This window comes from Pristis pectinata, chromosome 12 (assembly GCF_009764475.1).
Source record: "Pristis pectinata isolate sPriPec2 chromosome 12, sPriPec2.1.pri, whole genome shotgun sequence".
Lineage (NCBI taxonomy): Eukaryota > Metazoa > Chordata > Chondrichthyes > Rhinopristiformes > Pristidae > Pristis > Pristis pectinata.
Genome location: NC_067416.1, coordinates 17,987,085 through 18,000,097, shown reverse-complemented (window position 1 = coordinate 18,000,097; position 13,013 = coordinate 17,987,085). Strand labels below are relative to the sequence as shown.

Genomic DNA, 13,013 nt, shown 5'->3' with positions numbered 1-13,013 from the left:
GAAGGAGGCACAGAGTCACCTCTCAGGCTGCTGAACACTTGTAGGAGTTGGACCTGGTGAATTTCCAAAACTGTTGAAAAGTCTTACGTAAAACATGAACTCCGTTCCTTCCTTCACAGACACTGCGGGATCCTCTGAGTGTTTCTGTTTCACTTCATTGCTCTTCAAAAAATAACTCTTGGCTGCAAAACTTCTCGGGGTTTCCTAGGAGGAATGTGGGGAGAAATGCAAGATGATCTTTTTCTTTCATTTCAGTTTCCATTTGAGGGGGTGTCCCTATCTCAGGTAACGCGCTTGAGAGATGTAGTTTAATGAAGACAAAATCAATGCATGAAACTCCACTTCCCAGTCGACTTGCAGAACAGGGATTCTGCGCAACACTTGGCAGGAATTTTGGGGGGGGGGAGTGGAATGATTACGAAATATGGTTGGAGGAAGGAGATTTTCCCACAGGGATGTGGGGAGTGGGCTGGGGTGGGAGATGAAGCAGCGGTTGGGACACTGCTCTGCAGCCCACTGTTGCTGGTTGGCCGAGACAACAAGTTGTGAAGCTTCGGAGGGAGGAGGCGGCGGCGGCGGCGGCGCATGCGCGGCGCCTGGGCTGACTCACCGCTCGCCCGCCGCCATTTTGAGCTCTCGGCGCGGAGGGGAACGGCGGCCGCCGGTTGTGGGACATGGACGACGACTCGTACCCGCGGACCCTGTAAGTTTAAAAAAAAATAAAGCCCCGCCGCCACCCTCCTTCGCCGAGAAGAATGGGGATTCTGGGGAGGAGGGGGTGGTGGTTGGCAGTCTGAGCAACATTTAAAGGAGGGTGCGTGCCGCTTGAAGATGGCGAGGAGTCGGGTTTCCCTCGGGCTTCGTCCGTCCTTTCCTGCCCCCTCCCTCGGGGGTGGGGGTGGGGGTGGGGGTGGAGGCCGAGCGCCGGACACCCCGGGGGAGGGGAAATCCAGGGCCCTTCGGGCGCGGGAGGCCGGCCAGCTCGTCGAAGGCGATTAGTTGCCGTGTGGAGGTGGGAGCCGCCGGCGGGTGGCCCAGATCGGGAGCGGAAGGTGCCGGATATCAGCTCCTTGGACGGGCCGAGGGGAGGGGGAGGGGGTGGGGGTGGAGGGTGAGGGGAAAACTTTGCTGCCCCTCTCCTTGAGGGCAACGATGGTGCAAACGGTGAGACTTCCTCTCCGTCCTCAGTCACAAGTTGTGGCATGTCATCCTCCTCAATAAAGTTGGAAATTTCACCGCTCGCTGGTATTCATTTTGCCACGTCTTTTTTTTCCAGCCTTTCTATGTAGAAAGGTACCCATCCATTGTTGGTGACCTGAGTGTACATTTATTCATCCCTCTTCGGCCTGTGAAAGATAATTATGTTTGATTTTCCTTTTATGTTAGCTTAGTAAAAGTATTTATATGCTTGATAAAACTCGCTGTTCTTAAAATTGCCTTGTTGGGATGGAACCATGGCCCTGCTACTGTTGCATGCTTTCTCTGAGTTTATGTGCTTGCAGTGTTATTGCTAGTAAGTTTTGCTCACTTTTCAGACTGCTGTCTTTGGTTCTATTATATTGTGAAAATACATTTGAAGAATTTTGTTTATATGGGTTTTTGATATTTTTCTTTTTTTGTGAATTTCAGCATTTTGTTAGATCAGGATCCATTTTCCTCTTGCCCAGATTATTTTGACCTCTTTTCCTCCCCACCCCCCAATAAGAAAGTTCTATTGTACCTGCTAAACTTTAGAGGCTTTTTTTTTAATGACACTTCATCAAGATTCAGCTTTGAATGGAAGATGCAGCAAATTCACCTATATAATGTAAATGGGATTGATTCGCTCAACTGACCAAACCAACTGAAATGGAACAAGTTTTGGTTGGGAACATTGCAACGTGCCAAAATGATTCTTGTGGATTAAATAAATTCTGAAGCTGCAGGAAGGTGTACTAAAATGAAAGCTGGAAGCAGTCGTAACATTAAGATGTAATTGTTTTCCAGCTACGTGGGTAACCTCTCCAGAGATGTGACAGAAGCCCTTATACTTCAACTTTTTAGTCAGATTGGTCCATGCAAAAGTTGCAAAATGATTACAGAGGTAAGAACACAGCATTGTTACACACCCACTCCCAAGAACCATATAATCCTTTCTATTCTGCAGTGCAGGTTTGTTTTCATCCCTGAAATGATGTTTCACCAATGCAGAAGTCCAAAGTATATCACTATTGCACATGGGATCAAATTCTATGTTGTGGAAGACTAACTGTTGAATTAGCCACAATTTTTTTTTTGGTTTTATAATTTGGCTTCACGGTCAGTAATCTTTTTTGGAAAGTTCTCAACCAACATGGATTTCTTTTTACGTGCTAACTAGGAATACCAGTGGCACTTGCAGCTGATCTGAGTTTTCTCATTAGAGAACTAGAATTGCATAAATGTAGTAGTAACATTATAGATGTCATCATTGGATGACAAAGTGGGAGGGGGAGAGAGTTGATTCTATCATATTTACATGAAAGTGACATACGAATCTCTGGGCTGCACAACAGTTACCAATTCTTGCAGTAATTGCGAAACGTTTTAAAAAAAAAAGTTGTTGGAAATCTGAGTATTTCCAAAATTTTTTCTCTTTATTTCCAAGAAGTCAGGCCGCATCTGCTAAGAGAAATGGTTAATGTTTCAGGTCAGTGATCTTTCATCAGAAATTGTGGTGAAAAGTCATCATCCTGAATTTAACTCTGCTTCTCTCTCCACAGATGTTGCCTGACCTGCGGAGCATTTCCAGTATGTTTTACTTACAGTTTTTGCTGGAAGACTGTACACAGTATGAGGATGGTTCCTTGAGCCATGCCCATATTTTTCCCTGTATTCCTTGCACTAAATTTTTTCCTGTACTCTGTTTTGTTAAAGTAACTGCTTGATGGAACAGGACAGTTTGAGTCAGTTTTAGCAGCATGCCACGTTATTTATACTTTTTGATACTTCAATGCTCCAGTTAAAACCATTGCACTTTATACTACATATTAAGTATATAATATTGATTATATACTTAATATGATAAGCAATAAATTGAAAAGCTTCTGGCTCAGAGACAAGTTGCATTCTCTCTCTAAATGACACACAGATGTCAGTAAGATATTTTGTTTGTAAATAATAATTTGAGTGCATTAACCCATTATAACTGGTGCCACTTCCACAAAGGCAGAATATGACTAACTGAATTTTATCAAGTACAAACTACTGACCATAGGTGCATAAGTGCCTGTGACACTTCATTATTAACAAAAAAAACCAAAATAAAACTTGACATATCATGAATATTCTTGCTGTTAGGATGATGAAGACCAATATGGATAACATGTCTAAAATTACTTTTAAAGTCCTTGTAACAGTCTGACATGAGCCCACCGTTGATGCTGGTTATTGGTTAGCAAGTTGGTTTGAAAGTGAAATACTTAATCAGTACTACTTTGGTGCATTTAACTTTAAAATGTTATGCAACCACCTGGTCTGCTTGAAGTATTTTTCCAATTTGGGCCTTCATTATAATAAAGCATTAGCATGTGTAACGAAGAAAAAACAAGGCTGAGAAGATTGTTCTAGAATAACATTATCATGGAATGAAGTGATTTATATTAGGGCTATTGAATTGGCACGGGGAGTTCCAGTAGTGCATTGAAACTTTGGCATTGTTATGAGAGGCTATTGAGGATTTGGTTTATCACCCTGGCCTAAACGATGCCATTATTGTCATTGCAGAACTCTGTACCATATGCAACTACGAGCTTGGGTTAAATACTCAATTCTCTGGAATGGGAATTGAAAATAGAAATGACAGTCTAAGGATGAATTTTATCCCCAAGTCAGTGATGATTAAAGGATTTAGAATTGTACTGCTTTTGCTAATGCTATATTAATAATGGTGTCTGCTATAATTTACTTCAGCAGAATCAGTTGTAATTTGTGATGAAGTATTTCATCAATTATTATTTAGAAAAGATAGTCAAGAACTCGGGGAAATTATCACCAGCTATAATCTGAGTGACACTGATATTTATTTTGTAATTTGCTTTCATGAAAGCCATGGGAAATATAAAGAGGAGTATTAGGAACATTTCTATCGATGCATTGACCTCAAACAGAAGCTTTTAAATTTTTAGTTCATCTTGATAGTGAAGCACTTCCTCTGGTCAGGAAATGGCAATGAAAGCACATCAATTTAAAAATCTTTATGAGAAGTTAATAATTTCTTTGTTCAAATTGCTTTGCATGGATAATATTTAAAGCAGAGGCAGTTTTGTATTCAAGGACAAAATTCGAAGTTGAAGATTTGATGCAGTACGATTATCTGGATTTCTGGCATAACTGGAACAAACAAACCTGTTTCTTTTCACTGCTTTGTAATTTCTTCACTGCTAGTGTGGGATGGCTGGTGGGCAATACTAAAGATTGAGAACTACACTGCCTAGAGTGATAACGGAGAGTTACAAGGTTATTGCCATGCTGATTTAGATCCTAAATATCCTTTGTCAGCATTTAATTCTAAACATCATTGAAAGCAAATTGTAGATTAATGTTGCAAGGTTTATGAAGACATGCATTATCTGAACCAAATTATTGCCATAGTAAAATAATATTCTGGGTGAAGCCTGTAAAGTAAGTGATTTGCTATTATTTCTCATATCTACCCTGGAAGTTTTTTTTCAGTTCATAGGATTTGCAAAAACTACCATAGTTTGCTATCTTTGCTTCCTGCACAGTGGATACTTGAGCAATGTCACATTGTATGCCAATGTATCAGGGTCCCTCCAGGAACATTCATTTGTAAGGGGCTTATAAATTGCAGAAGATTATTGAGTATTGGGGGTAAATTCGTGTCTGTTGATAAGTTCTTTCTACTCCCACTTAACCTCAAGTTTAATTGCACAAAGTGTTTGAAGTTATTCTATAATTTGTATGAAGGTTTAGATTTTTGTAACTTCAGCACTGTTTGCTTTATTGCTTTCAACCATGTGGTCAGTTTTATTACATCTTGAAGGATGTTTTTTAAATATGCATTCCTCTATATTTGGGTCTAGAATTGAAATAAGATTACAAAACTAATGGCCCGGCACTGATCCCAGTGGAACCCATCAAATGCCCTTATAGTCCCAATAAGATATGTGGACAATTCACTTTGCTTCTTGCAGCTCTGATAATTTCTGATGCAGCTTGCCACCTCTTGTTTCTTGTGGTTTCAATTGCATTAAGGATGTACATAAGGTGGGCTAGTTATTTTCTTTCAAAAATATCATTACACGGTGGACTTTAAGTGACATCTGTTAACCCTCATTGATTTAAACATAAATAGATGATGTGCAAAATGTAAACCAAAATCTGAGTCTTCAATAATTACACCAATTTTAAAACTATTTCAATAGTGTTTCTTTGATTTGGCCTTTGGAGCTGAAATCAAACTGAATTTGCTGCCAGTTTAATTATGGTAAACCTTAAAGTCATTTGAGTGTCTTTACGTTAACGCTCAAAGTGCCTCATGTACTTGCATCTTGAAAAATAAAGTCATAATGCAGGAGATTCCAGATAGGTGAGAAGATTCTTATTATGTTTGATCAGTTCTTCAGATGTTGATGTTGCATGATAATCGCTTTCACGCTGTGATCTTGCCATTTACTGTTGGAGGCTTCATTATTTTGAAGACCAAGTTTGTGCATATCTTTTAACTTGGGGCCATGCTAATTTCTGGTAACTGACAGAATGCCAGACCATTTATCCCCTTGATGCACTTAATATTATAATGGGTAATGTATCTAATCATATTTGTTTCAATCCTCCTGAAGATTACATTGTTTTTGTATCAACGTAACTGAGTTTTCAAAAATAGCTTGTGGGAAGTGTTAATTTCCTACTTATTCTATTTTGTAAAGATAAGTAGACCTATTAATAAAACCAGAGTTTGGGATTAATCAGTGGTCACTTCAGCAGTAATGATTCCTCTCATGTATTCCAAGTTTTTGAGCAAAAATTATCTTGCCTAGGAACATTTATTGACTTAAGCTATTTCATCTTGCTGTTGATTTTTTTCTTTAAAATTAAACCCGATTTACAGGTAAATGGCAAAGGAGCCAAATTGCCATTCATGTGGTAGTAGTTATCCATATCTTTTTTTCCAGATCAGAACAAAACCATTCATGCTATCAGCTTCATTTCTGATTGCAGACAGAAAAGATCAGTGCCTCAGTAATTGCAAAAGTTAAACACTCAATATTTACTATTCTTTGTTGCACAAAGCATTAACTGGATGTTGCCCATCAGGATAGCATTTTTTACTAATGATTTTTAGGGCTTAATAAAATTTCACATAGTCAAAGCCAGGGGAAGCCCTGTATTACATTTTTTTTTAATGTTAAGTTTAGTAATTTCCTTTTAAATTGTTTTTGTTTATGGACAGATTGGCTTAAAAAAAGTTAAAGGCTTTAATGTAGATCTGTAAGTATTTCATTTGTTTTCTTTTGTACTAAGTTTTCATGAATTTTTCTTCTCAGCAAACCGCAAGCAGAAGGGTGAACTCTTCTGTTGGATTTTCTGTTTTGCAGCATTCAAGCAATGATCCATATTGCTTTGTGGAATTCTTTGAGCATAGAGATGCAGCAGCTGCATTGGCTGCAATGAATGGGCGTAAAATAATGGGTAAGGTAAGCTATCATATATAAAGGGTGAGTGAAGAAAGCTGTATACTGAGATAATGTTGAAAATGCTGCACCATTCGGAAAGGGTTCCTATTTGATTCCTTAGTTTGTTAGTAGAGAAGATAAGTTGGCTTTTACAGAGTTTTAGTCTTTTAGAAAATTCAACAAAGAACACTTGAAGTTGTATTTAGCATGTCCCTCTCAGAAATGTTCTCCTATTGATACCTAATACCTAGTTTGAACAAACAGTTTTTAAATCAAAGAAATAATCCAGTAGATTTTAAGATGATTCATAAACAAAAAAAGATGATGTTGGAAATACTCAGCAGAGCAGCCAACATCTGCAGAGAGAAACAGTTAAAGTTTCAGGTGTAGGCCCTTGATCAGTAGTATGAAAGAGAAAACTAGTTAGTTTAAAGTTGCAGAGAAGGTGAGAAAGGCATGGATAGCACAAAGGAAATATTAGGAGACTTTTTTCAACTTGTTGCTGGAGGTTAATGAAACCAAATAGCATTAAAACATTTAAGAGGAGGGAGGATACATGCATGTATGAAGTAAATAAAGGAATATGAAGATGGCCTATCTGATCCATACCAATTTTTGCACAGTACATTCTGTTAATATAAATACAGTAAACTTCTCAATGTGCTATTAAGCTGTTTCTGTAGCTGACGGTCTGGATTTTGTAGTCAGCTGTGAAACATCAACATGCATCAGGAACTTTAAAGCTGTCCAGAAAAATTGTGTGATCTCTGTGGCATGTACTACCCCAATCCTGGTGTCACTTATTGAGGCTCAGCAACGGTGAATAGCATTAAGTGGCAGAGCAGCCAGTTGTGCTGAAGGATGGAGGTGGCAGCAACTAAGGAGGAAAAAAAACATAACTTTAGAAATAAACTATATTTTACCTTCTGCAAAATGTTTAAGGATTTGACTGTGCGTATAAAATTAAGGTTAAAGCTGCCATATACTTTAAAACATGTCCTTGTATTTGTAGTATTATTACAATCTAAACATGTACAATTAAATGCTTGTAGGGCCAGTGAGTTTGCTATGTAGTACTTGTATTTTTACATTGACATACTAAAACAACTCATGGGACAGTCGAAGTCGAGTTTTTTTCATGTGCACAATTACGCATATGCACAGGTGCAGTGAAAAACTTATTTGCAGCAGCATCACAGGCACATAGCATCAGATAAGCAGCATCCACAAGAAAAACATAAATTAAACATAAAACATAATTTTTTACAAGAAAAAAACAAATTTGAACAAAAAAAAAGTCCATTGTAGATCAAAGTGGCCTTAGTGTTGTTACACTGAGGTAGTGATTAGGGTTATGCCAGTTGGTTCAAGAACCAAATGGTTGAAGGGAAGTAGCTGTTCTTGAACCTGGTGGGGTGGGACTTCAGGCTTCTGTACCTCTTGCCTGATGGTAGCTGAGAGAAGATGGCATGGCCTGGATGGTGGGGATCTTTGATGATAGATTTTGCCTCGGAGGCAACATCTATCATAGTAACATTTCTAGTGTATTTTGTAGCAAGAACAATTGGTGAGTATCTGAAATTTTCATCAATTACCTAATTTCTCCTCATAATATTGGAGAAGATTGGAAAGTAGCATATCCTGTGCATAAGTGCAGAATTCAGATTAACCTGCGGGCTATATATACATAGCAATCTTGAAGTTCCTGTTGGTTTCAGTGTAATGATGGCAAAAGCTCATGAGAGCTTTTGGAGCCCTTGTGAATAAACTCCATGTAATAATTAGATGTTTTTGGAACATTCCATCTTTTATCATGCAGAATTAAAACTCCACTGCTTCAAGTTTTCAGATACTTCTACATTTTCTGTTTAATGTATACGTTGCTGATTTTTAATGAATTACAATTTTTACATTACTCTAGGAAGTCAAAGTAAATTGGGCAACAACACCAAGTAGCCAGAAGAAAGACACAACTAGTAAGTGCTATGTTCTTAAATTTTTTGGAAGCTAATGTAAATTGTTAATCTCTTTCAGCAGATAGCATGGCACTCGCGGACTGTAGAGTTCTTCTGTGTTTGTAAGGAGATGTTAAACCCATTGCCCACTTCGGTTAGATTGGTTAATTGAAGTGTTTTGGTCCGTTCTGATGCATCAATTAAATTTCACATTGCCACTGTCATATCATGTATTGTTAAGGTAATGAGACACTATTTGTTATTGCTCGTGCAAGAAGTGCTAAAATTTGGGTTGGGTGAATAATCACTGTAAAGCATTATAAGCCATGTATTTTGTATGCATATTTTCCTTCTTGATTTTTAATTTGAAATCACTGTTTTAGATGAACATTGACCTGTTTGGCCAAATTAAATCTTGTTCCTGCTGTCATTTTTTGGTTTCTCTGTTGTGTGGCTGGGGCAGTGAAGATGAAAATATTTAGACAGCTGCTGTTCCCTTTTAAAGCTGCATAATATTCTGATGCAAATTTGTTCTACACAAAATGATTCCAGAATTGGTGTTTGATTGCTCCTTCTTGTTCAGTTTAGTTTCTTGAAAGTTTGATTTTTAGTTACAAATGCTTGTGAATGTTTAATTCAAGATGTATTATGTAAATATTTTTGTTCTAAATCCATTAGCAAAAAATGTACTTTGAATTTGAGAAGGAAAAATTCCCCTGAAATGAGTTAACTAGCTGCCACAAGTATTCCAAGGTGCTTCATTGGAATAGTTGGCCTAATTCTTTGTTCATGTGTTTACTCTTTTATTGAAGTGTCAAAAATGTTCCAATAAATGCACTTTTTAGATAAAGTCAAACATCTAAGGGGCAGCTAATAAATAACTAGGAGAGAGATTCTGATTTGAATTTGTATAGATGCATGATGTAAGTTTACACATTGCTGGTCTGAGATTAATTAAAGATGTGCATTCATTGCTTGAAACTGTCTTCTCAGATCATTTTCATGTGTTTGTGGGTGACTTAAGTCCAGAGATAAGCACAGAGGATCTCAAATCTGCATTCGCCCCCTTTGGTCGAATATCGTAAGTATTTTTCCAGTTCCTTCAAAATTCAGATTGTATTTTGAGCATCTTCATTCATCAGTTTTTTTTAACAAGTAATAAAATCAGCATCGAAATTGGATGCTGGACTTAAGTTCTGTCACTTGACAGCTGAAGAGGATGTGCATAAGGAAAATAGTGATGAATTTTACTCAAAAGCAGAAAATTAAAGTATAATTTACAGGCACAAGATCTGTCTTGTAAGATCTGCCATGTACTAGAGACAATAACTTTACAATATTGCAATAAGTTCAAAAGATATTGATTTTTCAGAGGGCTGTCTTCTGGGTGTCAGTTTGAGTTGGTTAGAGAAATTAATTGCAAAATTTGACCATTAAAATTTTATTAGGTAATTGTATAGTGATAAAAGATCTCGCTCTCTTGCTCCCCGTGCTTCCCTCTCAGTGTCAAGACTGAAGGCACAGGTGGCATTGATGAGGTGAAGAAAATCTGGTGCATTGGTTACAAGGATAGCAAGCAATTGGAACATATGAGAACTTGCTGAAGGAGGACTACAGGTAGATCAGTAAGAATGGGGGTGTTGAGTAAGCAGGACATAGATCGAGTTTGAACTACGTAACTTTGGATCAGGTTCATGAAGGTTGGAAAACTTCAGGCCTTCAGAAGAGTTTGCAGTAGTTCAGTTTGAATATAGCAATAGCATGAAACAGGCTGAGTCAGGGTGGAGGTGGAGGATTTGAAGTAGATGGAAGGTACTAACTTCTCTTTCTCTTCCCCAATTATGACTGCAGTTTTCTCTCTTCCTCCTCCTACACCCCCCCCCCGCCTCCTCTCTGCTTTTTATGTCCCTTTCCCCTAAATAACATAATGTCAAATATAGTTGTTCAGTGAAGAAGGCATTAACGTACTGCTGAATGTTATTTCATTTTACCAATATTTAGATGCACTTTATTTGTGAAGAGTGGTTTCAAGAGTTGTATTTGTCACTAAATTTTTGTGAATAAGAATCCTATATTGAAATGTTAGATTTGCTTTAGACCTTTGATCCCTCAGCTGGTGTCAAATGGCCATCACCTGCAGTGTATTCTTCCAGTATCTTTGTGTACTGTCATAAAAGATGGACTTCCCAGTTCCACTTTAGAAAAATTGCATAGTAATTCAGCTTCCTTTGACATGTTCTGGGTTTGGTTGGTTTACAAGTTATTTTGGGAAATGTGATGGATAGATTTTTGCCCAGTTGGAGTTTCAGTTATGTGTGCGCCAGCTGAATTTCTAATCAATAAAATACATTGTAACTATGTAATAATGAATTTGAGGCAAAACTGGGCCTCAACTTGTGTAATGAAACCAGACATACATTGTATAATGCATTCTGAAAATCCCTGTCATTGTCCAAATCATGGCAGATCTATGAATGAAATTGTGTGTTTGTGTGGATATAATGGCCAAGGATTTGAAATGGTGTTTGCAGAATAAAATCAGGATGTACAGGTACTGCAGTTTAGTTGCCTCTTTAATTTTTTTTGGATAAGTAAATTAGTCTGAAAAGTGTATACTAAAGTGCATGGTGTTTGTCTTCTGCTTTTATTTGTATTTTTAGTGAAATTTGAATCTAATCCAAGTGTCAATTGTTGTAGGTAAATGACTTGTATAATATTTGATTTGATGTTTCTGTGTGGGTTTTATTAATAATACTTTGTAGGTTCTTGAATAATAGTTAAGTTTACATATTTAGGATTGTATTAAAATTTACATTTGTGCTTGCATAAGGAATAACTAAGTATGAACTATTTGTGCATCTCGAGGTGATCTGTTGATGTAGAAGTACTTGTTCTGTATGTGCCCAATATGTTGAGTTAAAGTAGTGGGATCTAAATACAGATTTGATGGTACAGTAACAGCAATTGGTGTTGAAACATTGGAAATTGAAATAGTTTTAAACTGCAAGCTTTTTTTTGTAATTCCTGTTTATTTTGTAATGGCAGTGACATTGGCTTTTTTAGTAGATATTTTAGTGGTTGTTGCCGAATCTTTAATACATTTTCATAGACTCTGGGCAGAATTGACCTGTCTTTTAGCAATATGAGAAGTTAGCACAATGATAGCTGTAATTCACACCTCGGTATCAGAATATGATTCTGTACGGTGCTATTTATTATAGCATACTGAAAGGGCTCGATATTCGGCCAAGGCAGCCGATATTTTAATTTTTTTGCTCTTTTTATTAAAGTCTCTGTTCACTGTGTGGACAGCTTGCATTTTATTTTTATTCATATTTTCTGTGACATTGATTTTTGCTCTGTCAAAGGTGGGTGGTGTTGTGGAATATTTGCAATTGAATATTAGGGAACTTGGTCCTTGGAAATAATTTGCATTGGTTTAAACATGTTGTCTCCCAAAGCAGGAAAATTGGATGGGTCTATTTGTTGACTATTTTACTTTGGAGATGCAGGTAATTAAGAGTAACCTTGGTTGTGCCTACATTGTTTTTCATTTACGCAAGAAAGGTCTGAATTTGTAGGGCTCTGGATTCAACTGATGACGAATGAAGATTTGGTTGGGAACAAAGTTCCAGTAGATGTCATTGTTTGTGGGCCAGTGTTTGAAAATTTTAATCTTGCGGGGGTGGTTCATCTGGACCTTCGTGAGACCTCTGGTTGGTAGTTAGCACTGATAGTTTCCATACCTGCAGTAAAATCAGGTAGGGCAGCCAAACTATTATCTACAGGCCATAAATGAGGCTTTCGTAATATGGTTAAATACTTTTTGTTTTTCAAAAAGTACTTTATGGATTCTGCCTTAAGTTTAAATTACAATACCAAATTAAACTTCTAACATTTCCTTTCTTTGGGTAATCTGTCATATTTGTACACATTTCAAAATGAATACAGTAGTTTTAAACTTAATTATTTACTGGGATAGTAAAAGTGGTTCAGAATTTGCTACTGCGGTTCATCTCTTGACAAGTGCAGGGTTTGATTCATTTTTTCGGTACCCTTCAGCTCCGCGTATTTTGCAATGCAAATTAGTGGAAATGCTAGTTGAAAATGAAGTACATGGGGACTTGGTGAAAATAGGAGAGGAAGGATCAAAAAGGAACCCGAGAAAACAGAATAGAAGGAAAAGCGGTAAAGTTAAGAATTAGATTTGATAAGAGTAGCGAAGAATGGAGATTGAAGAAAGTAACTAAATTGTAACATTGAGCCAGTGGTTTTGATTTGTTCCCTTTCTGATCCTCTGAAGTTGAGTAGCGTTAGTTGCTCCTTTAACATAGTCCTTGCTCTTTAAATGGCAGCCTAACTTCCAGGGAATAAATACAGTAACTTGCTTTAGATGCATGGG

At 37.4% G+C, this 13,013-nt stretch overlaps 1 protein-coding gene across 3 annotated transcripts in view; it reads left to right on the top strand.

The window, feature by feature from the left end:
- The first annotated feature begins 476 nt into the window (after nt 1-476).
- Nucleotides 477-13,013, top strand: part of tial1 (TIA1 cytotoxic granule-associated RNA binding protein-like 1) — a 29,495-nt gene continuing 16,958 nt past the window's right edge. Inside the window, exons 1-6 of one of the 3 annotated variants that reach the window (XM_052027317.1) lie at nt 674-703; nt 1,987-2,083; nt 6,434-6,471; nt 6,579-6,677; nt 8,578-8,632; nt 9,605-9,692. In XM_052027317.1, coding sequence (XP_051883277.1) covers nt 6,651-6,677; nt 8,578-8,632; nt 9,605-9,692 — 170 coding nt within the window. In that variant the 5' untranslated portion in view covers nt 674-703; nt 1,987-2,083; nt 6,434-6,471; nt 6,579-6,650. Of the gene's footprint in view, nt 704-1,986; nt 2,084-6,433; nt 6,472-6,527; nt 6,678-8,577; nt 8,633-9,604; nt 9,693-13,013 lie in introns of all 3 variants that reach the window. The other 2 variants (XM_052027315.1, XM_052027316.1) reach the window with 2 other exon arrangements.